General features: G+C 53.3%; 1 protein-coding gene across 1 annotated transcript in view; it reads right to left on the reverse strand.

The window, feature by feature from the left end:
• Window positions 1–26,811, reverse strand: part of TRAPPC10 (trafficking protein particle complex subunit 10) — an 87,560-nt gene that overhangs the window by 34,751 nt on the left and 25,998 nt on the right. Inside the window, exons 4-7 of the mRNA XM_045852456.1 lie at window positions 17,449–17,645; window positions 13,335–13,530; window positions 10,928–11,039; window positions 8,360–8,607 (exon numbers count right to left, since the gene is read on the reverse strand). Coding sequence (XP_045708412.1) covers window positions 8,360–8,607; window positions 10,928–11,039; window positions 13,335–13,530; window positions 17,449–17,645 — 753 coding nt within the window. The remainder of the gene's footprint in view (window positions 1–8,359; window positions 8,608–10,927; window positions 11,040–13,334; window positions 13,531–17,448; window positions 17,646–26,811) is intronic.

The raw sequence follows: 26,811 nt of genomic DNA on the forward strand, positions 1-26,811 counted from the left end.
GGCCTAGTGTCCACGGCCCAAGCTCCGACTTGCAGCCCGGAGGGGGCCAAGGCCAGCAGACGCCACGCGGACACAAACGCCCTGACCGAGGTGCTCGGTCCACTGTCCAGACTCGGGGTTCACTTTACTCACTAAAACCTGACGCCTCCCGCCAGTCCTGCCCGGTGGGAGTCACACGCACCCTGGGGTCCCCGCATCCTGGGGTCCCCGCATCCTGGGCACGTGCTGGCTCCTGCCACCAGGTCTGCTCAGTGACTGCAGGGCTCTAACTGCCCCTGTTGTCAGAGACTTTCACAGCTTCTCTCCTTTCCTATCACACCCCAACTTAAATTTAAGTTTTCACTGAAAGACAAAGGCACATGAACTAGTGCGTCACGTGGCGTCTTAGGACACCCGTGATCTGTTCCTTCCCGGTGCCATTTACCTCTTATGCTGCCGCTCACCCGTGTGTGTCCCTCTGGGCTCCCAGCCAGACCCCAGCTACACGCCCCGGAGGGGCCAGCGGTCCTGTTTCTTCTCCACTCATTCGAAGGCCTGGCAGAGATGGGCTCCATGGCAGCCATGGTCACACGGGACTTTCGGAAATTTTAGGGAAACTTACATACTTAAAATGATTGCAGTAACACTTTTTCCATCACTTTGAAAACCAAGTTACAAAATACACAGGGTGAGGTATGTAAAGGGCATGAGCCCTAAGTTCAGAGCTCAGTGGAGACACGTCTGTCACTACCACTCAACTCAAGAACGAGATTTCCACTTCCATTACCCTAGAAGGGTCCCTCGAGCCCCTCCCCAATCTACAGCCACCCCCTCCCCTGACTCTGTCACCAGCAACGCCTTCGGCCGGACTGCTGACCTTTGCGCAAGGCCGAGCGACTCGGCATGAGCTCCTGCGCCCGTGGTGTCTGTCACTCAGCGTGACATCTGCACAGCTCAGCGGGGCCGAGCGCGTCAGCGGCTCGCTGCGCTTTACTGTGGGGCACCAGGCCCTTCCCCGACACGCCGCGGTGTCTTCGTCCATCCCCTGCTGACGGGCACTTGGGTTGTCTCCAGGGTTCGGCCACGACAGACACAACCACTGCGACGCTGCCCACCCAGCGGAGCTCGGGCCCTGCTGTCTCATTTGAAACACGGGGGCGGGCTCAGCGACTCCTGACAATTCACACTCCCCAACGACGAGAAGGATGCTGAGCCCTCTTCCAGACTCGGGGGCCGTTTGGGTAACCTCTTCTGTGGAAAGCAGACTTGCTAAACTGGTTTCTTACCCTGTGTGCCTCAGTGTGCGGAAAGCCCCCGCCCTCCCACCACCATCAGGGCTGTCTCACCACTCTCAAAGCCTAAAATTAAAAGCGTTCTTCTCTCTGTTCTGTTAAACCTGAACTATATATGTATGTATGTATATGTATAAATTATATATATTTATTATATATAAGTTATATATATTCATTATATCTAATACATATAACATATTATATATATATCCCAAACACTGAGAAACAGTGTCCTGCGGGAACCCCGACATGCCCCCGCCCCGCCCCTGCCCCAGAGAATCCCAGCTGCAGCGGCCCCCGGCCAGGCTCCCTGTCGGTCAGCATCCCCTTCACACACCCTCACTGGCCAGATCCTCATGACAATTTCGCTTCAGCTTGAACTCCGCACACAAGGAACTAAACACGCACGCATGCTCGTGTCTGACTTCCTGAGCTCCACCGTACGTGGGTGGCACCCGCTCACTGCACATTTGTCCGTGTGCACTGCTGGCTGCCTTCCCTGGCCGGAACAGACCGCAGCGGCTGTATCCCTGGAAGAGGTGAACACCGGGGTTACTTCCAGGTGCCAGCAGTTACGAATAATGCTGCCACGAGCACTCTGCACGTGCCTTTGGGTACACACACGATGTGTTTCTAGCTACACCAGGGTTCTCGTGCTTAGCTCCATCAGAAGGTGACGAACAATTTTCCAAAGCAGCGGCACCAATCCTCTCCTCCTCAGCCAGCCCCGCCCTGCGTCCCCGCCCCCTCTCGGGCAGCTGCTGGGCCTTTCCCAGCCGTCCTGGGGCGGAGGAGGGGGCTTCACGATGGCTTCCGTTTGCATCTCACTACGACTAACTGATGCACGTGCTTACTGACCACTTGGATACCTTCTTTTCCTGTTTTCCTGCTCACCCGTCAGTGTTTTATACGTGACTCGAAGGAGTTCTTGTGTGCTCTGGCTAAGAGCCCTCCCTAAGCACACACTCTGCTGACACTCCCCTGCTCTGGGCGTGCCTTTCACGCACTCGGCGGTCCCTACTGACGAAGAGGAGTTCGGATCTCCGTGCAGTCCAGTTTATCGCTCCCTTCCCTTACGGTTAGATCCTTCGGTCCTATTTTAAAAATATTTGCTAACCTCAAGAAAACATTCTCCCCATTATTTTCTAGTTTTCTTGTTCACCTTTCACGATTAGGTCAAACCTCCACTGCAATTAACTGTGTGTAGTGTGAGATCAGGACTTATTTGTACGCGGATTCAGACGACTCCCAACCACCTACTCACGGAGCAAATCTTCCTTGAATCCACGTATTTGAAACGCACCCCACTGCCGCACTTCAGAACTTCACCCTTTCTTCCTGAGATTACAGCGGAAGTCTCCGAGTCTTCCCCCTGCCTCCTTCTAATCCTCCACTCCCCCCAGCCCTCCACCCCGCACCTTTCAGGGCAGCCCCGCCTGAGCCCCCGAAGTGGCTCCCTCCCAGCTCCGGAATGAACCCCGCCTTCCAAAGGGCACGCCAGCACTTCCGCAACCTCCCTGCAGAGCCTGCTCCCAGCACCTCTGTCGCCTCCACCTCCAAGCCCTGCCTCACCCCTTACCTCCTAACGGGACTAAGACCCTGTGTAGCTCCTTAAATACACCACCACCTTCTCCGCCTGAAATGTACTCTTGCACCTGCCACCACAAGGCAGGTCTACCTGGTGAATCCTTACTCAGCCTACTCGTCCCATTAAACGACAGCTCCGCAGGGTGGGGTTTGGTCTGTCTTGCTCTCTGCTGAAAACACAGTGCCCAGAATGCATGCTTGCCTGGTACAACACAGGTGCTCAGTGAGTATTTACTGACTGAATGAATCTTTTAAAACCCAGCTCACACAAGACCACCTGCAGGACCCCCCAGCCCCCAGCACATGTCCGGCATAAACACTCACCAGGCTAACCCGCAGTGCCCACGCAGAGCCGCCTCTCCGCCCCAGCCCCGCCTGCACCTGAACGTGCTGCTCTCGCCGCCTGGCTCTGACACTGCGCTCTGACGACCGCGTGCGGCTGCTCAGGGCGCTCGGGTGTGCGTTTCTTCCTGCTGTGTGTCCTTCACCCCCCGCCCCGTGCATACCACAGAGCCGGGCAGACAATCACCGGTTTCTCGGAGGGTTCTCGGCAGCCTTTTTCTCCTTTCCTGGAGCCACCGACTCTTACTGGCTCCCCCCAAGCAACACTCGCCCTTCGCACTGACTCCTCCTCCTGTCCCCCCACCACGCTTCCAGCTCAGCTCCCCAAGGCTCCAGGTCGCAACACCTCCATGTATCCACCAAGGAGCCCAGCCGGGTGCCTAGTGCACAGCAAGTTCTCAGAGACCCCGAGAGACCCAGCCTGCAGCCACACCTCTGCTTCTTCCTCTGCTGGACCCCACCCTCGGGACGCCGATCCCAGCCGGCCAGCTGAACGGCCCACCTTATCGGTTTTCTCCAGTTTAACCTGGAAGCTTCTACCACACTCAGCCCCTGCTCACAGTCTGGCCAACGGGCTGCGACGGCCTCTCGCGCACAGCTCTGGCCACCTCTAGACTGGGCGGCTCTTCCGGGACGCCGAGGGGTCCAGACCCCTGCTGGCGTGCACTGTCTGCGAACACAACCACAACCCAAGCTGACGGAAGGCGGTCAGCGCCAAGGCGGGCACACCAAGAACAAGTCCTCTGGACGGTCACTGTAACACACACACAACGGCCCTCTAGGAAACACCTTCCTTATGTTGTTCTCCCTTACCAGCTGGGTGCAGAGGAACCAACAGGCACTGCTAGTGTAACCGAAAGTGGGGAGATCTTTCCGGAAGGCAGCCTGACAGTTTATACTAAACGCTTTAAGCAAGTGCACCCTCGGACTGGCGTTTCTACTCGGATGACCACGGGGCACCACGAGGACGCACGCGAAGCCACGCGCTCCGCAGAGAGCCCCACACGGCCCTGCTCAGAGCGGGCCGACTGAACGGACGGCAGCTCCTCCATCGACAGAGAGGCGGGGCCAGAAGCGAACCTCCTGCTGCGGGAATCGGCATGATGTTTCTTCTGCGTATTTCTCTGTGTCTTCCAAACTTGTACAGAGAATACAATCAATGTTTGGTGAGTGAGAAAACTTTTTAAATGTAGGAAAAAAGAAATACTCCGTAAAGAAGTCATGTGAACCCACAGAGAGCTGGTGTGACTTTATGGATGTCACTCCTGGGTCCCGAACAGCTGTACGGAATAAGTACCGTTTCCACTTTTCCACGCGTCCAGTGGGGGAGCTGGCCCGGGGCTCTACTTCAGCACCCTGGGCGGGCTCCAGGCCCAACTGCAGAGGTGGGGCGTGTTCCCACGGCAGAGGGCCACCCCACTGCCCACTTCTCCCAAAGAAGGTACTTTGAATCAACTGAGAAATCAAAGGGAAGTTGACTTCCATGTATTTAAAACCTACAGCCCGGCCTTGCAGACCACAGAAGCAAACACATGGCATTTCCTCTACAGAGAGGTCGTCACAATCGGCAATGCCCAACAGTTGCACTGCCTCGGCTCTGGGCCGTAAGAGGAATAACAAACAGCAGCCTAACCCCGCCAGCTGGCTGCGTCCCGGCCTCTGTCCCCACAGCTCCGCCCACAGCCAGCAACGGCACTGTTCTGAGCACCCTAGCCCCACGTGGCAGAGCCACAGCTCAACCCTGGCCTCTGGCCACTGATGTGAGTATGAAAAACAGGCCACCAGCAGGCCATCCCAGACACAGGGAAACAAGTCTGATTTTGGGAGTAGAAGCAAGTGTATAAAATAAGTAAACAATTTTGAGTCTTTTGACTTGAATGTTTCCAGAAAATCTTAAAAGAAACTCTAAGAATAAACTTTTCAAGTTAGCCAACTGCAAAGTACAGGAACCACAACAATCCTCCCACCCTGCAGGAACAACTTTAGATGAGAAAGTCGGGGGTGCAATCTCGTGCTTGAAGAGTCGCAAAACCTCCACAGCCTCATGAGGATGCTAACACCTAAGGGTGCACGGACCACTCTGCTGTCTGAAAGAACGTTCGAGAAGACAGTGGCAAGGAAGGCCATGCCAGGACGGAGGAAAGGCTGGCGACGGGCCGGACCCGTGCCGCGCTCCCGGCACACGTGTCACCTCGGGAGTCCTCACGGCCCACGGCAGCTACTGGCCACCCCCTCTCGTGGCTGGACACGCGGAGCTCCAGGGGGCAGTGAAAGAGTGGGGGCCCAGCGGGAAGGGGTGCGGTGGGATCCAGATGCAGCCGGTCTCGCTCCGGAGCGCACCCTCCTGCGTCCCTAACACCCCCACGAGGGACACCTGACCACACTGCAGTCCCACTGCGGGTACCCGACAGGGGACGCTCCTGGGGTGGAAAAGCGGCCCCTGTGCCACTCTGCAGGAGGACAGCATCCGTGTCTGTGTGTACACACAGCGGGGGGGCGAGCGCCCGCTGAGGGCGGTGCAGGGCATCCCTGGGGCGGGCCGAGTCCCAGGAGATTTCACAGGCACAGCGTACTCCAGAGGCCCAGGGACCTCGTGCACATGTTGAGTAATGGGGACACCGAGTGACAGCACAGTCATACGACAGCGTCTGGCTGTGTGTGGCGTGACAGCAGGGAACAGGGGGTTGGGGCACCAGGGAGGGGAGAGGCTGGGAGAGCGGACAGCAGGTGGTGCGGCCTCACCTCGCACTCAGCACTCAGCACTCAGCTTTGGTCCGCTCTGTAAGAGGCACGCTGCAGAACCAGGAAAGCGCAAAGGCAATAAAGATGATTAAAAGTGGGGACAGCCCACTCAGAGAAAGATCAAGATGACAATGACCATTTTTTCACCCAGAAAATAGCCAGCGACAAAAGACCACGGTGAGGCTGACGGGCGGTGACAACCCGAGGCATTCGGAGAGGCCCCAGGGCACGCGGGCAGCACAGCGGAAGGGCCCGGAGATCCCAGTCACATCTGCAGACGCGCTGCCCACGACAGCACTGCCAGGGACTTGGGGCCTGCACCACCCATGACCTGCGTGTTTCTTTCTTCAAGCAAAGAGTAACAACTGGGCTGCTGCCATTCGCACCAGAGGCGCAGCAGGACTCAGCAGGCAAGCGAGGACCCGCCGTGCGCTGGGCAAGCTGACGCGAGGCAAGGGCACTGCGGTGCAGTGGATGAGGGGGTGACCACATGTCCGCCCGCAGCCCGCCTGCATGTCTGGACATGCCGCAATGATAAGGGATCCGTGGTGGGACAAAGACACGGGCATGCGACACTCTACTGGATGTCCCTAGCCATGCTGTCCCCCTACTGTTGAGGGTAATGCACCAGTGGGCTCCCTTGCCTTCCAGCTTCCGGAATGCCCAAAGCAGGCGGGAAGGCAGGAGGAGGTGGCAGTGGCTGCAGCGCCGGCTCCTCCCCCGGGGCAGCAGCCCCCACCAGAGTGCCCAGGCCCCAGGGCCGCCTGCCCTGCTGGCTCGGGCTGCGCTTCCTCTCCTCGCTACAGGCTGGCAGCCACACTGTGGCTCTGACTGGTCAACTTTCTAAGGCAAGAAAAAGAATTTAGGAAAGAGTCTTAAATCCTTGGGTGTGTGACAGGCTGGGCACAGCACTCACGGGGCTGGCTCTGCACCACCGCTGCGGTTTCCCAGGCCTGCCCCTCGCCGCAGGCACTGCCTCATCGCTCCCCGCCCCCCACTCCGTCCCCAGGCTGTCCTGTCTGAAGTGCGACCCTCCCAGACCCCAGCACTCGCGTCCTCCCCTCACCACCCCGACCCTGGAAACCAGCGGGACAAAAGTCACTACGTCAGCTCAACTCTCTGGGCCCCCAGGAGGACACACAGCCTGCCTCGTTAATGGGCGGGGACCTCACGGCACCCCCAGGTCTGACCAGCAAGGTCGGAGCAGGCGGAGCAGGCGATCTCCATCGGCTCAGTTGGAGGAAGCGGAGGAACAATTTCACGGTGGAAAACGTTGCTTGATTACATGTCCAAGGCAAAAACATTTTGACAAAATTCTTCGATTCTTGAGTTTATGGCAACTGGGCTAGGCATTTCTCTTTAGAAATTAACTAAAATCATTTCCCTTCATTTGGATAAAAGCAAGTTTAAATCCCCTGGGATGACTTCAAACTAAGTGGTGAGCTGGGGCGCACAAAATGCAAGTCTCTGGTCAGGAAAGCCCACCCCCCACAGCCCGGCTCCCACGGGCACACCACCCACCTGGGCCCGCCCTAACCGGGCCCGCGGGAGTGCCGGGCGGACCGCGGCGGAAGGCCGCCAGGCTGGCTCGGACCACCTGAGCCCGGGCAGGGACGCTCCGGGTCAGTCGTCTGGCCACCGCAGGCCCGCTCACCCAGCTCTTCGCTGGGGCCGGCAGGCGGGCGGGGAGGGCAGGCGGGCGGGGAGGGCGTCCGGAAACCCTCTGAAGTGGCAGAGCACGACTGTACACGCACGTGTGCGTCTTCCTGGGTGAGGAGGTCTCTGAGTTAAATGGCAGGACCCCCCAACTAGGTTTCCTCACTGCGATGTTCTAAGTCCACAGGCAGGAGAGAGTTCAGGGCCCCGTAAATTCATTTTTAAAGGCGGCATTCCGCCGCAGATCAACAGTGTTCTGCCTCCCCAGGCGGTTTCTCCCACACACGCATGCACACACGTGCTCAGAGCACACCTTCCCTTCGTCTTTGTGCTGCTCATTAACACGGCACAGCTGGCTGAGCGTTGCATTGTCGTCTGCACGTTCGTGTGCAACATGAACAGTTCTGAAATAAAACACGTATCTGCCTGCAAAACCCGACTCTGCACGTCCCGTGGCCATGGGGGGGGGGCAACCTCTGCCAGCGGAGACCCGCCCCACAGCACGAGCCAAAGGCCCCTGAAGAAGCGGGTCTGAGAGGCTTGCTCCGGCCAAACAGGAGCTCCACCACGTTGAGGGCAGAAATTACTATATGCTCCAGCAAGTAATTAATTAATGTAAAGAGTAACTATATAAACTACACATAAAAAATCAGGGACGTTCAGAAGAAGAGAGAGCTCTTTCCGAAGCACAAACAGTTCAGTGCCTGGGGTCTGTGTTGGAACGGTCAAGGAAGGGGGAACGGGGAAAACGCACGACTCACTTCCAGGAGCTTCAGCTCCTGCACACAGCTGTGCAGCAGCTCCAGGGCGCGCTGAGCCACCTCCCACGGCCTCTGCAGGAAGAGGAGCAGGGTGCACTGGCGAGCAAACAGGTAACTGCGCAGATCTAACAGGGTAGCTTCTTGCCTCTGTATCAATTCACGCTTCTCCATATCTATGGGCTTTCGGAGGATCAATCCATTCCAGCTCTTCACCGGCTGGCAGAAAAAAGTCAGCCAGTTGGCACCATCTAAACAAACACACAGCATGAGAGGCTGACTACACATCCCTCCACCTCCCTGGGCCTCTCGAGGAGCTGTGGGGCTCAGGCACCGACGGGCAGCTCACCACCCACATACGCCCTAGGCGCCAGCCCACCCCCTTCCGGCTGGCGTGGAACCAGTCTTGGGAGGCGGAGATGGGGTCATCACCACAAGCACCTCACCCCAGATCTGTCCCGGGACAATGAGCACAAGGTAATGTGACCTCGGCCCAGGCACCGCCGCACCACGCCACAAGGTGGAGGACTGGCGGGGAAGCGGTCGGAGGCTGGCGGGCTGGGGGCCAGGGAGCCCGGGGCTCTGGGGTCCTCAGCTCCCAGGGAAGGCGTGAGGCCTGGGTTGGGGGTCTTCTGCGGCTGGAGGGCAGCCTGCTCGCGTGGGTCTTTCTGTCTCCACTTCTGACCCCACCCAGCTGTCTCTAACTCCGCCATGCCGACTACCTGAGTCCTGCCCCAGAGAAAAGGACCGCGGGCAGAGGAGGGCTGGACAGCAGGAAGCAGAGGGGGAAATTCTTGCTTGTCATGAATTTCCAACCATGCCCTCAATTTAAACTTATTACCCCAAGACTCAAATAGGATCTTAAAATGAACATAAGAATCTACAATAACAAGTCATTCAATCTTCATGGAAAAAAATCTTAATCTGTTTTGCTCACTCCAAAACAGAGGTGGTGTGACGATTTCCTGGTACATCCATGTCGGTGGGTGACTGGGTGGTGGCACCTGACATCCCTGCATATCTGAAGTGCCAGCCACAGCCCACAGCATCGCTTACCGACTCCGACCTGCCCTCAGAGCCGCCGGAGCGCACGCGACGCGCAGTGCCCTGCCAGGCCCTCGGAGTCCTGACACCAGCAGGTCCCTCTGCTGGTCCCGCCATTCCCAGGATTCTCCTGGCTCACGCCCACCTCCCCTTCAGGCTTCTGTGCTAATGCCACCTGCTCGGAGAGCCTTGCCTGACTGTCCTGTCTAAAACTGAACGCACTTGCTGCCACCCTCCCCGCTCCCTGTGTTCTTTTCTGCAGCCCACACTCCTGACTACCCGACTCTAAGTAAACATGCATCTTTCTGTGCCTGACTTCGGGCCGGCCCCACCGCCCTGAGGACAGTGCCTGGTGCGTGGTGGGTGCCCAGCCGGCGTCTACGATACGAAGGAGCAAAAATGAACAATCTTATCGGTCAGCTGCAAAACTTGGACCAGGCTTACTTTTGGATTTCAAATGGTCCCAGCTGTTCGGGACCCGAGTAATATATATATATTACTACCTCCTAAATTTTTTTTAATTTCATTAGTGAATACTTTGCTTTGGTCGTGTGTTTAAATCTGTGTCTGGCAAAGAGAGATCCACACCTGAACTTGGCAACAACTGGCTTGGAGCGGGGACCACGGTGGCGTCTCATCAGCACGTCCGGAGCAGGGGCGGCACCGTGGCCCGAGCGGACTCTCCCGGGACTCCCTTCCCGAGGGCCTTCTGGCAGACACGATGGCTCCCTAAAATCACTCTGTTCTCTGAACACCGTGACAAGGGCTCTCTCAAAAAAACAAGCGAACAAAAACCCCGACAAAGCCGTCTCTTGCAGCCCTGCCTGTGGTGGCAGCCGTGGAAACAACCCAAGCGCCCAGCGCCGGGGGCGGCTGAACAAACTGATGAGCGCACCCTGGGGAGCGCCGCGCGGCTGAGAGCAAAAATGATGCAGAGCTCCGACTGCTGACCTGGAGAGACGCCTGCGGTGGGCTGCTGCTGAGAACCACCAGCCACAGACAAACAGATGTATGTGTGTGATGCCACTTCTGTCCAAACCAATTATCCACTACAGTGGGGACGGTTATAAACCTTGCCTACGGTTTCACTGCACTGTGTACTTTTAAGAGAATTTAAGACATTATCTGAAAGTTTAAAAGGTGAACACCCATCACAGGGGTGTCCCATAAAACTCACTGCAAGGGGCTCTCCAAGATCACGAAGACAACCTCCAACAGAAGTGAGACCCCCACCCACACTGGCGAGGAGGCACGGAATCAGGAGCTTCCCTAGTCAGCTGTAAGTTGTAAACATGACACTTCACCCTGGAGAAACAGCTTCTTAAATGCTTTTTAATACTTAGGATTCTTCTAAAACTGAAAGTGACTAAATCTTAATTCTCATTTCATTCCCACTGGAAGCATATCATTTATTTTTTAAGCAGCAACACGGGATGGTGTGATCGTTCTGTGAATAACTGTCAGCTCCCAGACCACCGCAGAGCGGGGAAGCAGGCAGAGATGTGCATGCGAAGCGTCAGTACTCACCGCCAGCACCGAAGTTGACCACGTACTGGGAGAACAGGGCGTCCAGCTCATCGTACTGCACCAGGGCGTCTTCGAACTGCTGCAGCATCTCAAACACAAAGGCAAGCTCCTCCTGTTCACCCAAACAAAGTTTTAAAAAAGCAAAAACATAAATCAATACTGTGAGACATTACACAGCTGTTAAAGACTGTGGTGGAGAGAAGCAGGCAGCATTATAAACGACGTCTGTGCTACGCTGAGTAGACACCAGTTTCATGGCATGCCAACGTTTATGCAGGCAGAGAGGGGACTGGGACGAAACAGGGGAGGGCCACGGTGAGCCCTGACCCTCCATGACTCAGCAGCAGCACAGGACGCCACAGTCACCTCTCGTCCTAGGCACTCCCCTTACCGGCCCAGATACGAGTTCTTAACTGGGTTCTCCCACGTGGAAGAGCTGGGCGCTATCCTCCACCTACTCATTTAAGCAGCTCTATGTTTACACCCATTCAGGCTTAATGGGTATTAACTTCATTCATGGGCCAACTCCGTCATCACTTATTTGGCCATGGGGAGGCTCCTGTTGGTGGTGCTTATGTTCTTCTGAAGGACCTCTGCCTTCCTGTGCACCTCCTTACTTGCTGGGTCCACAGACATCCCAGGCCCCTCTTGTACTTCCCCTGCCTCAAGCCTGGAATCAACCGCTTCTGCGAGGAGCTCCACACCTCTTAGTGGAACATGGAGTTTAGAAACCAAGCTCTGAGCCCTGGCTGGCATAGCTCAGTGGATTGAGCGCGGGCTGCGAACCAAAGTGTCGCAGGTTCGATTCCCAGTAAGGGCACATGCTTGGGTTGCAGGGCACAGCCCCTAGCAACCGCACATTGATGTTTCTCTCTCTCTTTCCTTCTCCCTCCCTTCCCTCTCTAAAAATCAATAAATAAAATCAAAAAGAAAATTACAGATCTCTATTTAAAAAAAATTAGTGTTTGAAAAAAAAAAAAAAGAAACCAAGCTCTGGCACTAGGTGTGCTCACTGCTACTGAGGTGTCATTCTTCCTTGGCCCTGTCAGATGACAGAGTGTGCACATGTGTGTACTAACACACACACACACACACACACACACACACACACACCCTCTATTTCCAAATCAACTCACCCACCCACCCACCCACTGTGGGTTCACACTGACACCTCAGATTCCGACCCAACACCACTGGGTTCATTTAGAATCCCCCTTCCTTGTCTGTAACTCTTCGAAACTAAGCTCAGTCCACTCAAAGGGCGAAGAGACAGGGCAAACGGCAAGGCCTGCAGCAGGCCAGCCACACAGGAGATTATGAGACTCGAAGTCCCTTCCACGCACCCCGCCGTCCAAATGCCACTGCGACAAAAGCATCGGAGGAAGAGACAAACATCGAAATTTCTAATCAGAATTGTCACTTATTTGCTCAAAGTGTATTATTTCTTCAGCAATTAATACACAAGTGGTATTTAAATGTAAAAAACAAGCTTTGTGAAGCCTCGGCTGGCGTAGCTCAGTGGATTGAGTGTGGGCTGCGAACCAAAGTGTCACTGGTTCAATTCCCAGTCAGGGCACATGCCTGGGTTGCAGGCCATGACCCCCAGCAACCGCACATTGATGTGTCTCTCTCTCTCCCTTCCCTCTCCAAAAATAAATAAATAAAATCTTTAAAAAGAAAATAAGTTTTGTGAATACAAACAAGGAACCCTAAGAGCAACAGTCTGTCCCCCTTTGCAGTGTCAGGAAGGCCCCCTCCCCCCAAACTATACCATTACCATCCCTTTGTTCACTGAGACTTTTCTGCTTAAACAGAAAAAGAACTGTTACAAACTACAGTTTTTAAAATCTAAACTTTTTTAAAACTGTTGTAAAGAAAGTAGCCTAAGGCTATCTTTTACTAGGACCCCAGACTGATTACAACACACAACTAGAGAGAACTGTGCCCAGGACATCACAGCACAGTCAGTCACAGTGGCGGGCAGGTGGTGGGCATCTTCCCCACCGTGACCCTCGCCACCGCTGGGGCTCCTGTGCCACAGCCTCCCCAGGCACGCGCACGGCACGCACCCCGGAAGGCCCGCACACGCCGGTGTCAGTCTGAGAGCAAGGCCCTTTCATAAAAGGCTAATGCCAAGTGCTGGAGCTCCAAAGAGCAGACGATACAGTCACTCAGGAATGGTAACCTCTGGTCTCCTGCTTGATAAGCCAAGAGACAGAAACATCTGTTAGCTACCATACAGTCTCTTGGTTGGAAAAACTATGCCAATAAGACTTACGACAAGACATTGGTTTGAAAAATTACGCCAATAAGACTTACCACAAGAGAGCGGCCTTATTTAGAAAGAAGGAGGGAGGGAGGAAGGGAGGGAGGGAGGGGCTGACCAGTTCTACCATCGCTCAAGTACCTGAACCATGAAATATTCACAAAAGCTCCAGCCTGGCTCAGTCCTCTTCTCCCTCAAGGTTCTCATGTCATCCTCAAACTTGCCTAGGTTTTTGGTAAAAGACATAAGAAGCAATGTCCTGAGTTTGGTCAGGAAGGTATTCCAGGATTCCTGAGTTCGAGAAGAGTCCTTCAGGGGGTCGGTGAGCACAACACACCTGCGGAGACACAAACAGACTATCTGGGAAATACTCTCCAGCGTCGGGCCCCGCTTTTCCTCCCGGTGATTTCCGGCCTCGCCCTCCTTCCTCCCCTCCCCCCCCATCCTTTCTCCCTTCTTCAGCGGGGGAAAGACGTTAGGCAGGCGGTGAGAACCCAGCTTAGGAAAAGGTTCGATGCCACACGAGCAGCAGGTGCTGCCCGAGGAGGATCGCTGCAGAGCGGACCGGAGAGGAGGACAAGGGTTTAGGATGAACCCCAGGTCCCAGACCCTGCCTCCAGCTTCTCTGTAAAACAAAGTGGTCGCGTCACACTCCGTTCCCAAACCTCACTTCCCCCGCTTCCTTCAAAAACCTCTTTTGGTTCCTTGTAACCGACAAGCTAAAATTTACTTAACACGGCATGTGAGGACCATCACGACTGGATCAGCTGAGGTGTCTGCTGTACTTCTTACCGTTTCCAGTTGGGGCCACTGACCTTCCCATGCTCGCCCCTCTTTTTGTCAAGGGTGCTCCTCCTGTTCCCCCTTCAAACCCCAGCTCAGCTGACACAGCCTCACTGAAGTCCCCCCCCACCCACTGCTGTGCCCACTCTGCCCTCTCAGCCCCTCCCGCACTGAGTGTCCCTTTGTAGGTCCGTCTCCTCCCAGACCGTGAGCTCCTCAAGAGCAAGGAGAATAAACGAATAATAAATACAAGCTTAGAGGAACAGTGGCTTAACACATAGGTGTAATACAGCCTCACTGTGAGAGGACTTTATGTCCATGCACAAGTGTCAAAGGCACAACCTTACAAGAGTGTCCAGTGGATCTGGAAATGGCTACATCTCCATCCAAAAGGTTAGGAAAGGTCACTTTCTTTATCCTTCCTTGATACTAATTAGAAAAGAGATGAATAAGTCTGAACTCAGAAATAATTTTAAAATACTGATGTTAATGAGTTTCGTCATCCCTCCTCGGTAAATATTTTACCTGAGTCACCAACAAGTACCGAAACGAGCCGACTCTGAGTTTCACTGCTCTGCGCCCTCCGCACCTTTCGGAGGGAGGGCTAACTCCGTGGAGCGCTCAGCCCCCCACTGAGAGCCAGGACGAAGTCCCTAGTGAACGGGCAGCACCAAAAAGGAAACCCAGAGGCCGGCAGCGGGCTTTACTTCCAGCCGCTCCGCCCCGGACTCGGTTTCTTCCCCGAGAGACAGAGGGGTCCAGCCAGCTCACCCCGAAGCCCTCCCCACAGAGGACTAGTGTGCTTGTTCACCACAGGAGCGGCCAGAGTTTGCCAGTCCAGCAGTTCGCCCTCAGGGCCTCCCAAGGACGGTAACCATCAGCATTATTCCCCCATCAGCATCATTCCCGAGCAGACACAGCGTGAGACACAGAGAGACCCTGCACCTACAGGAGCAGGCGGATGCCAACCCCCGAAACAGTACTGGTCTCAGTGTCCTGGTGCCTCCCGGGCAATGCACTCATTATTTTCTCCACCCACGACAAAGCCTTCCAACTTTCGATGTTACTAGACCTTTTTGTAATAAAAAAGCACTACGCTCAAGAAATTCACATTAAGCCTAGACACTTAACTCAGAAAGGGAGAACCCAAGAGAGTTCAAGTCAGGGGAGGTGGGCGCCAGCTGGGGAAGAGCCACATGCTCCGAGCCCCGGGCTGTCCCAGGCAGCTGCTCAGAGGCGCGGGGCGACGAGGAGCTCCAGGCCGGGGCCCCGGACAGCCAGGCGCACAGACAGTCCACAAGTGACACTTACCAAATGCCAAATGCCTGACAAAGCACAAAACCCTTTGCAAGCAAGTTTCCTTTCCGGGGTTTATTCTAAGGAACTAATAAGGATGTCCACAACACTGGAGCTAGAATATTATTTATAATATTGTTGTTTATAATAAATAAGCAATAACTTATAAGCCCAGCAGAGGGTGGTACAGATAACTTAAAGTACGTTACTACTACAGAACATCCATAACCATAATGGTATGGAAATACGCTTACTGTCAAAGGAAAAACTATCACAACGTACACTGGAATTCGGTGAGAAAGGCAAGTGCAAACCACACACCTGTAGCATGTCACATGCACACATGTGCACACAGATAAAGAGAGAGAAGCATCTGAAAGATACGTGCTGAATATTAAGAGTTAATATCTGTTTTCTTTCTGAGCTCTGCCCTTTCTAACAATTCTACAACAACCCTGTAAACATCTGTAATCAGAAATTTAAAAAATTGTAAGCTCCTCAGGACCGGGTGTTCCAATATTTCCAAAGGCAGAAATTATATTGTCTAATAAAATAATTGTCAATAAAGATGTTACTAAATCAAATTTATGAAAATCTGATCCAGTTTTTACATGAAAAAATATAGATCTGTCGAAGATAGCTTTGCAAATTAATGAAAATGAAAGTGTTAGAAGACATGGTTAAATACTGGAGATAAAATGTTAAAAATTTCAGTAAGTTAAATTTTACGCATAAAGAATAGTCATTAAATGCAAGTTCGTTTTAAGTGGGCTCAGCGGAAACATACTTTTGGCAATTAGATAAAAATTGTATTAAAAGTAATCAATAGGCACTTCAAAAAAGTCATCATACAAATCCAAATGTTTCACAAGTTTAGACTAATACACTCTATTGACACCCACTTATTTGCCTAATAAAACCCACACAAACATTTCTCTTGCTCTGCTGAACCCATTCCGGCTGCTGCACTGGAGTGTCCTTACTCCGCAGCAGCCACGCCTCCCCCTCGCCCGTCAGGCTCCCGGGTCCCTGCTCTCCCTTCTTTGAGAACAAAAACACCAGTGTCCCTGAGTCACAGAGAGGGACAGGCCACTCAGTTATGGAGCATCTCGCTAAGCTCTTAAACTGACTCCTTTGGGATAACTAATTTGTGAAGAGACGTCCTTAAGGAAGAACTCCCACAAGTCCAGACTGCATGAAATCCCTCAAAGATAAACCGTAAGCTCAACCACCTAACATTTTATCCAAGCTATAAATAAAGCAAGTTTGAACAAGCCACATATGGCTCCTTCCCCTAAAGAACTGCCAATTCACGGGGTGACCCTGACACGGGTCGCAGTCACAGAATGAGTCCGCCACGCGGCAGTCTGGCTGGTACTCCCAGCCAGTCCTCAGGAACTCTTCCTTCCCGTCCTTGACTCCTGAGCCCCACCGCCACGCCACTGCGTCCCCAGGGCAGCACCCCCGCTCCCAGCCCCAGAGCAGGCCGGCGACTCCCCCAGGCTCTTGCTGCGCCCCGACCCCTTGGTCTCACGCTTGCGATGGCGGTGACTGCGCTGGGGCTACCTCGGCGTGAGGCAACGCCGTCTCCGCCGCTACCCCACACTGTGAAAGAGCAGGGACCACGCTTCCCACTCACCCGCAGGGCCCGGGTGAACTGAGGCACCAAACTACGCGACACAGACCCGAATCCACAGCGTGGGAAAACACGCTGGCCGGCACGGCCGGGAACTGCATCCCTGACAAGGAAGAAGTGCGCCACCCCCAGGAGAGAGACCAGAACCTGGGCGGGAGGGGGGCGAGTAAGGGGGGCCAGTCCACGGGACAGTTTCCACCACGGCCACGGCGCCCCGCTGGCGGATTCTGAAGGGGGGCGGCTTCCAAGGGGTCCTGCATCACCAAGAACGCCAAGGCTCCTGGGAGCCCTGTTACGCTGACACCCATCACTGTCATGCTTCAGAGAGGGGACCCGCTGTGTGGGGCCTCTCCGCGGGGGTTCTGAGTGCAGGTTCCGGCTGCCAGGCCAGGCTCTCCGGCAGGAGAGGCGCCCCATCACCCGCCCCAGCTGGCGTCAGGCACGCCACAGCCATTCAGAAGGCACACGCCCCAGCGCCCGAGCCAGCGATCTGCATCACCCAGGAACCAGCCCAATGAGGTGAAATTAAAGATCACTTACCTGTCACTCTGTTTATTACAAAAATCATTTCTTATTTTGTCCACAATGGAAGTTCGGGGAAGGATGTTGGTTTTGTTTTTTTTCTTGGCATCATTTTCAACTACCACTATTAACCAGTCCACAGAGCTATGGGCTTTCAGAACATTCTGCCACTTGGTAAGGTCGTCTTTTACTGTAGCTTTATACACTTCAGTATCCTAAAAATAAATAAGTCACTGTGAAAGCAAGTTAATCAATCCCTTTCATTTATATGGCAAATGTGTCTCGGAACAGAGAACACAGCAGCCAGAGTGCTTTATAGTCCCGGGCTGGGGACACTCCAGGAGACCCCCAGCACGGAGCCACCCTGCAGGTCTCTGGGCACCGCCTATCTGTTGCCCCCAAATACTCGGGACACTGCGGGGAGACCTTCCCATGTCGCAGAGGGAGAGAGTGACAGTCAGACAGCCCGGGAAGTTGCCCACAGGGACACAGTCAGCTAGGCAGGCTGGGACTTCAAAACCCAGGTCAGCACGGCCACAGGCCCTGTGCCCAAGCAAGCACTGCCGTGGGCTCTGCCTGGATGGGGGGCAAGCGGGTCCTCCACCACAGGCTGCCTGTCACCACTGTGGGCTGCCTGTCAGGGCCGGGCCGGGGCCAGCCTCCCAGCAGTTCCCTCCACAGCCCCTCAGCTCTCTGCCAACCCCCAGAACCCCTTCAAACCCCGTGCCACTCGCAGGCCACACTTGGGGCAAGGCAGCCCAATGAAAGAGGACTATCTGAGGCTTCTCGAAAGCTATTCTGACTCTCATGGATAGACAGGACAGCTGTCCTGGTCCTAAAAATCAATGCTGCTTCCAGCCCTGAGCTCTACACATCAGCTGCCAAAGAGAGCGCCCGGCCTGCACCAGAGCCAGCGAGGCCAGCCTCAGTCCCTTCCAGACAGAAAGAAGCAGGGAGACAGAGACTGTCCTTGCTATTTGTATCTCTATTTATAATTGCCTATAAGCTCCATAAATGCACTTAGAAGATCCAGAGGAAAAATCTAAAAACCAAGATACCTAATTCATTTCAAAATTAGGCATTTAAAAACCTTTAGAAACCATACTGCGTAGCTGCTTTCCCCTCTTTTAATGGAAGAGTCCTCACTACCCTGCCCACACTGCCACAAAGTTCCCAGTCTTTCCTGAAGAACAACTCCTGCAGATCTGTACTAATGTGACTGATTCATGAGCAAGTTCAATTTCAAATTCCGTATCCAGTCCCACTTTTGGTTTCATTAATAAGTGAAAAGTTCCAAAAGGCAGTACTTATAATTTTTAGCCTGATTATAAAACTATGGCTCTTGGTTTAAATTAGAAGCAAATGTAATCTGAAAAAAATATTTTACTTAAAATTTAAGGAAAAAAACATCTTGCAAAAATCAGTCTTCTGTGAATTACTGTACTCATGCTCATATGCTGTGTATTCTCCATAGAATGGCGGTGTGAGGACTTGAAATCAGATTTCAGAACGCTGGTGTTCCGCAGGAACTCTGAGAGCCCAAAGGCATCAATCATCCCACCCGGAGGGGAAACCAAAATGCCACAGGCCCCAACGCTCCCAAAAAGCGGACCCAAATCACAAAGCCTCATGGGCCAAGGGAACCACAGGGCCTGGTTCCAGGTGCCCTGCGCCCCCTCCAGCCCCACCCCGCCCCTTGCTCTCCACCCCAGGAGACGCTGCCGCACCTGGGGCAGACACCTGCACACCCTCGGAGACACTCGGCAGGACAGGCAGTGTGCGGGGACTCGGGACGGGACCTCAATAAGGAGCAGACGGGACAGGGTCCCCCAAAGCCCTGGGGAAACCGGGAGTGTAGGTCCAGCCTACCACTCACGACAGGGAACGACGCTAAGAAGACTTGAGCGTCTCTCCAGAAGAGGAGCACAGGCGAGCCCTGAGGTTAAGTAAGGGTTTCTCGGGAAAACACGGCTAATGGCGGAGGAACCCGTTAGCAGGGAGGGAGGGAAAGGTGTCCACGGCGGGGGCAACAAAGAGGCCTAAGTGAGGAGCAGCCCTGCCCGGGCCTCAGAGCCGAGCAGAACAAGGAGGGTGTCACAGCACAAGACGTGGGACCCCGCGTGGGATGATGAAGGGCTCGGGCGCTGACACGAGGTGTCTGAGGCCGAGCAGGACAGAGGCCCCCCCCGGGGGTGCCGTGGGTCAGGGGGAGTGCGGAGCGCATGGTCCAGCACCGGGAGTCTGCTCCGACCAGAGGGGCGCCGTGCTGTGGGGGGCAGGATGCAGAGGCAGGAGAGCGCCCTGTGCGAGCAAGCATTCGAGCGAGCAAACCTCTGGAGGGTGAGAAGAGCCCGACTCCCGGTCTCAGAGAAGGGAGCGACAGATGTGGAAAGGAAGGAACTGTGATCAGCCCGGTGGGGCAGGGCTGGAGGTGGACCGCGCGTGTACACGCATGTGTCTGTGCATGCACACAGAGCTACACGCAGAAACACAGGTGTAGATGGATATGCAGGTGACACACATGTACAGACATGCATGCCTTCTCCAGCTATATCGCTGAGATGGCTCATCGGCAAACAGCACACCTGGCTCCAGACCTCGGTTTCTAAGGACAATTTTCCCCTTAGAACCCAGGGTCCCTGGAGAACAGCTGGCCCAGGGCTCAGGCAGGGAAAGCACTGGGAAAGGACCCAGGACGCCCCGTGCAAGGGAGCGCTCAGACAATGACGGCATTTCCAAAGGTCACAGAGGCGGAATCCAGGACAGCCTGAGCATTAAAATAAATAATGGTATTAAGGAATTACATTTGAAAAACTAGAAATTAATGAGTGTGTACTGACACCAATCAGTGAACGGGACGGGATGATTGCTTCCAGACAAGATGAAGTGACAGGGACCAGAAACTGACACAACCATCTGAAACAACCTCCCGCTCCTCACCCCAAAAAAAACACGAATAAGGGGTTCCGAGACCCTGGACGTCAGGCAACGGAGGACAGTTCCTGAGAGGGGCCACAGGGAGGCGCACCCTGACAGCAGCGCAGCTGAGGCCCGGGGCGGCCCGCCCACGCACAGGGAGGGGGCTGAACAGTCCTGGGAGAGGGAGGCAGATGCTCCCAGGAGGCCAGGGGACCAGGGGAGAGAGCAGCGCTAGGGGACCCTGGAGGCCTGCGACGCGCCCTCGGGTATTCCAAAGGGAACTGGGGAGCACGTGCACACAGGCAGCACCCGGAGCCAGGACGAGGCCCGCCACACAGGACAAGACACCCACGTGGGGCCAGGAACAGGAGCTGTGCTCACAGGCCAGAGCGGAAACCTCCCCGCTCACAGGGCATCGGGCGCAGAACTCAGAAAGAGAAGAACAGTTAGTCCTAGACTGCTCACTGCTCCGGTCCCACCAACACATACAGGCAATTCCCAAGAGGATCGGACTTAACTTAGTTAAAGCTCAGGAAAAATTCTAGGCTTACAAAAAGACCAGGAACGAACAAAATAAAATCTTATAATGTCTGGCATCCAATAAAAAACTGCCAGGCAAGAAAGCAGAACATACGGTCCATAACACGCAGAAAAACCAGTCAGTAGAAGTAAATTCAGTAATGATGCAGATAATAAAATTAGCAGACAAAGCCATTAAAATAGTCTTGGTAACCACGCTGCGTATGTGCAAGATGTTAAGCAGAGCCAAGAAAGATATTTTTAAAATGAGGAAGGAAAAACCCCCATGGAATTTCTGAAGACGAAAACCACAGTGCTAAACTGGAAAATACACTGGGGAGTATTAAGAGCAGATCAGACAACTTGAAGACACAGAAACAAAAGTCATCCAAATGAAACACGGAGAGAAAAACACTCATAAAGCATCAGCGCAGCATCAACGAGCTGGGTGACTTCAAGTGGCCTAGCATGTAGTAACTGGGGTCCCCAAAGGGAAGTAGAAGAAAAAGGAGATACAGAAAATAATTTTGAAGAAAAAATGAGCAAAAATGTTCCAAATCTGACCAAAATTATAATCCCCAAAGCCCAAAACACCCAAGCACAGAAACATGGAAACGACACCAACACGCACCACCATCGAACTGCCTAAGACCATGGATAAAGAAAAAAATCTTAAAGCACCACAAGAAAAAAGACACTTATGTACAAAGTAACAACAACAAAAAAAGATCTCTCTCATGGGTAATCCTGGAAAACAAAAGACAATGGAGCATCGTCTTTTAAGTGTTAAAAGAAAAAAAAAAACTTCAAACTAGAATTCTATGGCCAGTGAAACATTTTCCAAAAACAAAGGCCAACTCCTTTCTCAGAAACACGAACGCTGAGGTAACAAACGCGTCACCAACGGACGGGCCTGCCGTGCACAAGGGCGAGGCGTGTCCTGCCGGCAGAGGGGTGGACACCGCCTGACCACCGGGACAGACAGACAGACAGACCAAAGGAAGGGCAGCCCCAGAAAGGGCAACCCTGCAGACAGAGGTGGGGACGCGGCTGCCTGTCAGAGCGTAGCGCAGGGCCTGTGCCCTGTGGGGCCCGTCCACGACACCACGACACCACGACACCACGACACCACGACACAGAGGCGGGGGGACACCGCGGCGGCACACTGCTGTGCGGTTCTCCTGCCGCGTGTCAGGCACGGTGACCAGGAGGGAGGAGGCGCAGGGGCACAGATGAGCACGGACACTGCGGCAGTGGCAGCGAATCCCCCAGCACCGCCGTGCTGTTCAACGCCGCCCGACAGGGCGCTGTAGGGGTGTCAGCCCCGTCCGCACCGCCTAGCCTACGCCAGCCTGAGTTCCCGCCACGCCGCCACTCTGCTGCCGTCCCCAGAACCCACTGACGACGGGAAGGGAGGGCTTGCTGAACTGAAATAACGCAGCGAAGAGTTTTACTTTTAAATTTAAAATCCTCATGATGATCAGCTTGCTCCGGGAAACTCTTAATAGATAGTAAAACTAAACAAACAAAAACCCTAAAACAACAACGAGATATACAGGCTCCCTATGAGAAAATGCAATTTAAGAAAAAAAAAAAACACACCTCATTCATAATGCCCACAAAACTATTTTATTCCGAAAATAAAAATACAAGACTTCCGTGAAAACCACTGCGGCACGTGATTAAAGGGCATAAAGAAGACAGGAAGAAGGCAGAAACAAGCCATGTTCCCAGCCAGGAAGATGCACGATTACCAATTCCTCTCTCACTGATCTGTAACTTATCCGAGGCAGTCACAACCAAAACTCTATAGTCTTTCCCTCTTTCTTTTAGACTCTGTTCCAGTTGCCTGCTGCTTTGTAACAACACACAGTGTGTAACAGTCCAGAACATTTACTCTGCTCACCAGCCCACACCCTAGAGGCTCGGCGGACAGCTCGTCAGTGCCCCCTGGTGTCAGCTGTGGGGTTTGAAGGCTGGAGCAGGAAGGCATCGCCTGTCTGCTGGTGGGTGTTAGCGTGGGGACCTGGACCCCCTGGGACTGGGACTGCACCCCCAGATGGCCTTCCTGTGGGGGAGCTTGGCTTCCTCACAGAATGGTGGCTGGGCTCTAAGAGCAAGCGTCCTTAGAGGACCCGGCAGAAGGTAAGTTACCTTTTATGACAGAGTCTCAAAAGTTACAGCGTCCCTTCTGCCAGCCAGAGGCCCACGGACTCCACCAGGGGACGCGCAGGCCGGGCCTGTCCATGGAGGGCTGTCCCTGCCACGGACGGAAGAGCTGTGGATGGGATGAACTGGTACAGGCGCTTTCGGAAAATAAAATGTGTACACCTAACAATCTGATTTCAAAGTTTACATGGAAGAGAAAATGCACACCAATGAAGGGATTTATTTTAAAAAACAGCTATCCATACACATTCTAAAAATGTAGTAGTCAGAAGTCCAATCCCAGCACAGATTAGACAATGGTCAATAAAGCTGACGTGTCCAGAATGTTGTGCGTGTAGGATTCTGGCTTAAAATGAAAGAGGTATTTTTCAATTAGTGTGAAAAAGACAAACAAATATGAAGTGATGGTAGGCCAATTTGCCGCATACTTAGACTGCAATATTAGGCCCCAAGTCCTTATAGCTCCTACTGTACACAAAAATCACCTGAAGTTACACGGACCAAATTATAGCACAAATTACAGAACCATTAAAAGAAAATACAGGAGAAAATCAGTTATCTTCAGACAGACAAGGCCTTTCTAAAACAAGATATGCTACTCAGAAACCATTTTCTAAATGACATATTTCATTCCATAACAGTTATACTGGTTACAAATACCCATGCACTAAACAATACATCGACCTCCTTTACAAATCAGCAACTGCAAAAGGTGCGAGAGAAGAGAAACATTTTGGTGGGGAAGGCTTTAACGTACCGCCGTCAGTTAAAGACAGGTCAAATGGACAAAACATTAAAATATAGATGATCTAAACAACACAATCAGCAAGATATTTCTATGAATACATATTTAACATAAACACCTGAAAAAAGAGAAAATGCATTCTCAAACAAGCATGGACCATCCACAAAAACTGATAATTTATTAGGTCACAGAGAAAAAATAAGTTTCATAAAGCAAACAATGCAATAATATTAGAAATTTTAAAAATTTTTAAACTTTCTTTTTGGAAATTAAAAAACTTTCTGTTAAACTACTAGCTGAAAGAGGCAACACAAACAGAAAATAGAGAATACCCCCAAAATAATTACAGAACACTGGAGTGTATTTAAGTCCCTATCTATACAGACCCATAGCAATAAAAACTTAAAGAGTAAAAATAAATGCATTTCCAACTCAAAAAAACTAGAACAAGAACAAAGTAAAACATAACAAAAGAAAGAAAATAAGAAAAGTGGGCCCTGGCTGGCAAAGCTCAGTGAATTGAGCGCAGGCTGCGAACCAAAGTGTCGCAGGTTCGATTCCCAGTCAGGGTACATGCCTGGGTTTCGGGCCATGACCCTCAGCAACCACACACTGATGTTTCTCTCTCTCTCTCTTTCTCCCTCCCTTCCCTCTCTAAAAATAAATAAATAAAATTTTTTTTTTAAAAGAAAGAAAAGTGGAAGAAAAAATTAATGAAGACGCAGAAAAACAGCACAGCAGACTGACAAGGAAACCCCGGTGCTCCGGGAGGAAGAACCGGCCCCTCACCACCGTCGTGGGGGAAGAGTGGGAGAAAGCGCACACACACACACACACACACACGGAATAAGGAGCCATGCTGGAACCAGCTGTGGACACAGCGTATTTTAGAAGCCAAAAAAGACCACAGACCTCAATAGAAGTAAATTTGAAAACTTAACTAAATATACAATTTCTCAGAAAAATGCAGTTTATCAAAATGGACAAATGGCTAAAACAGACCGATCTCCACGGAAGAGATTCAGGAAGTGGTCAAGGAACTACCCCACAAAGAGCACCAGGCCCAGAGGGGTTCACGGGACAATGTCACCAAACCTCAGAGACCACAGAGTCCCAGTGTTATATACATTGTTTCAGAAGCAGAAGGGAAAAAACTTCAAAATTCTTTTGGTGAATCAAGTGTAACACTGGTCCCTCAACCTGAGAAACAGAACACAAAAAAGGCGGAGACCAATCACTTGTGGACACAGATGCAAACATCCTAAATGAAGTGAACAAACACCTAACCCACATTAAGAAAATAATACCTGACCAGAGGGATTTCTACCAGGAACGCAAGTGCGGCACAATAACAAGAAACCCATGAATGTAATTCAACGTATTAATAGATCTAAGTGGAAAAAATCATGACTATCTCCATTGTGTCTAAAAAAGCCTTTAACAAAATTCAACAATGTATTTCTAATTTTAAAAAGCCCTGAAAAAGCAGGAATGGATGGAACTGCCTTGACACGCTCCTACAAACCTCCCTCTGCCCCTACAGCCCACAGGGTACTGAACGGGGACCCACGGCAGGCATTCCCGCTGAGGCCGGGAACAAGGCTCGGTGCCCACTGTCTCCACGCCACTTAACCACGTCTTGGAGCAGAGAAAACACGCGAGGCACAGAACTGCACACGCAGAGGTCAGACTACCTCTATCTGCGGATGACATGACAGGGTATCTGGAAAGCCCTACTGGGGCCTAGAGAATCAACGATGACACTAATCCAAACAACCGAAGAATCCAGCAAGGTGAACATGAGAAAATCAAGATCCTTCAGATGCAGCACAAACAGCCAGCCAGACTACATTCATCATGGAGAGAAAACCCCGCGTGAAAACACACGGGCAAGAGCACCTGGGCGAACACTAACAGGACGCAGGCGGAGGGGGTCTGGCCCACGCAGACCGGAGTGAGCGTTCCTGTCTGTCCAGGACAGTGCAAACTGCAAACCACTGCTGAACTCCTCTTGGAAGCCTGCGTCCAGCTGCAGCCCAGGTGCAGCAGCTGTGAGGCTGTGTCGGGCTCCCGGCAGGACCGGGCCCGCAGCAGATGTGTCGGCGGGGTCAAGAGCGGGGAGAGGCCAGGGAGAGCCCTGTGGGGCCAGGCTGGACCCCGCGGCACCGTATCCGCTCTGGTCTCTGGAGATGCGATACCCTGCATTCGCTCTGTCCACAGAGAGCGCAGGAAGCAGGGGCGCTCCGCGGCGGCAAAGGACACAGTGGTTTGGGAAGACATGGCTGGTTCCGGGATCAGGGCAGCAAACTACAGGGACCCAGAACATCTTTACTGTCCCAGAAAGTTAGAAAATGCTCACGGGGACACACGGGCCAGTCTGAACTGACCCTCACTGGCCACATCTGAGAAATCTGGACATCAAATAAGAAAGACTAATTGACGGCAAAGCACTGAATTACCCAAAAACCCATGCGGGCTCTTTCCTAGAGTAGGGCACGGGCTGGCCGCCTCGGGGAAGCAGGCCACCCGGGGGTGGGTCCCGGTGCTCACACCGACCGGATGAGGAGAAGGGTGCTCACACTGTCCTGCAGTGGCTCCCAGAGGTGGCCTGCTCGCAGCAAGGGGAAACCAGACAACCCCCGACCACGAATCGAACCTGACTTTACCACTGAGGGGCCGGGGAGGGAAGAGGGGCCAGGCCTGCGCTCAAGGCTGGCCCTGGGCCGGCGCCGGGGAACGGGGACTCCGGGGGGCTCTCAGCACGTGTGAAGGGAGTGCCGCACTGGGCCCACACTGTCTGTGCAGACACGGTGGCCGTGCTGACACCTGCTCTCCCTCTGGGGGTCTGGAGTCTGGGGCACGTGCTGGGCAGAGCTGCCAGGTGACCAGCCCCGGTAAGAGCCCCGGGGGCTGGGTCTATGATGAATCCCCCTGATGGACAACGTCTCACACGTGTCACTGAGCAAAAGCAAAAGATGCGTGGGGTCAAGTCCAGGGAAACCGGCGTGAGCTTTAAGTTCATTCTCATC

This window comes from Phyllostomus hastatus, unplaced genomic scaffold (assembly GCF_019186645.2).
Source record: "Phyllostomus hastatus isolate PE091 unplaced genomic scaffold, TTU_PhHast_1.1 phas_contig_948, whole genome shotgun sequence".
NCBI lineage: Eukaryota > Metazoa > Chordata > Mammalia > Chiroptera > Phyllostomidae > Phyllostomus > Phyllostomus hastatus.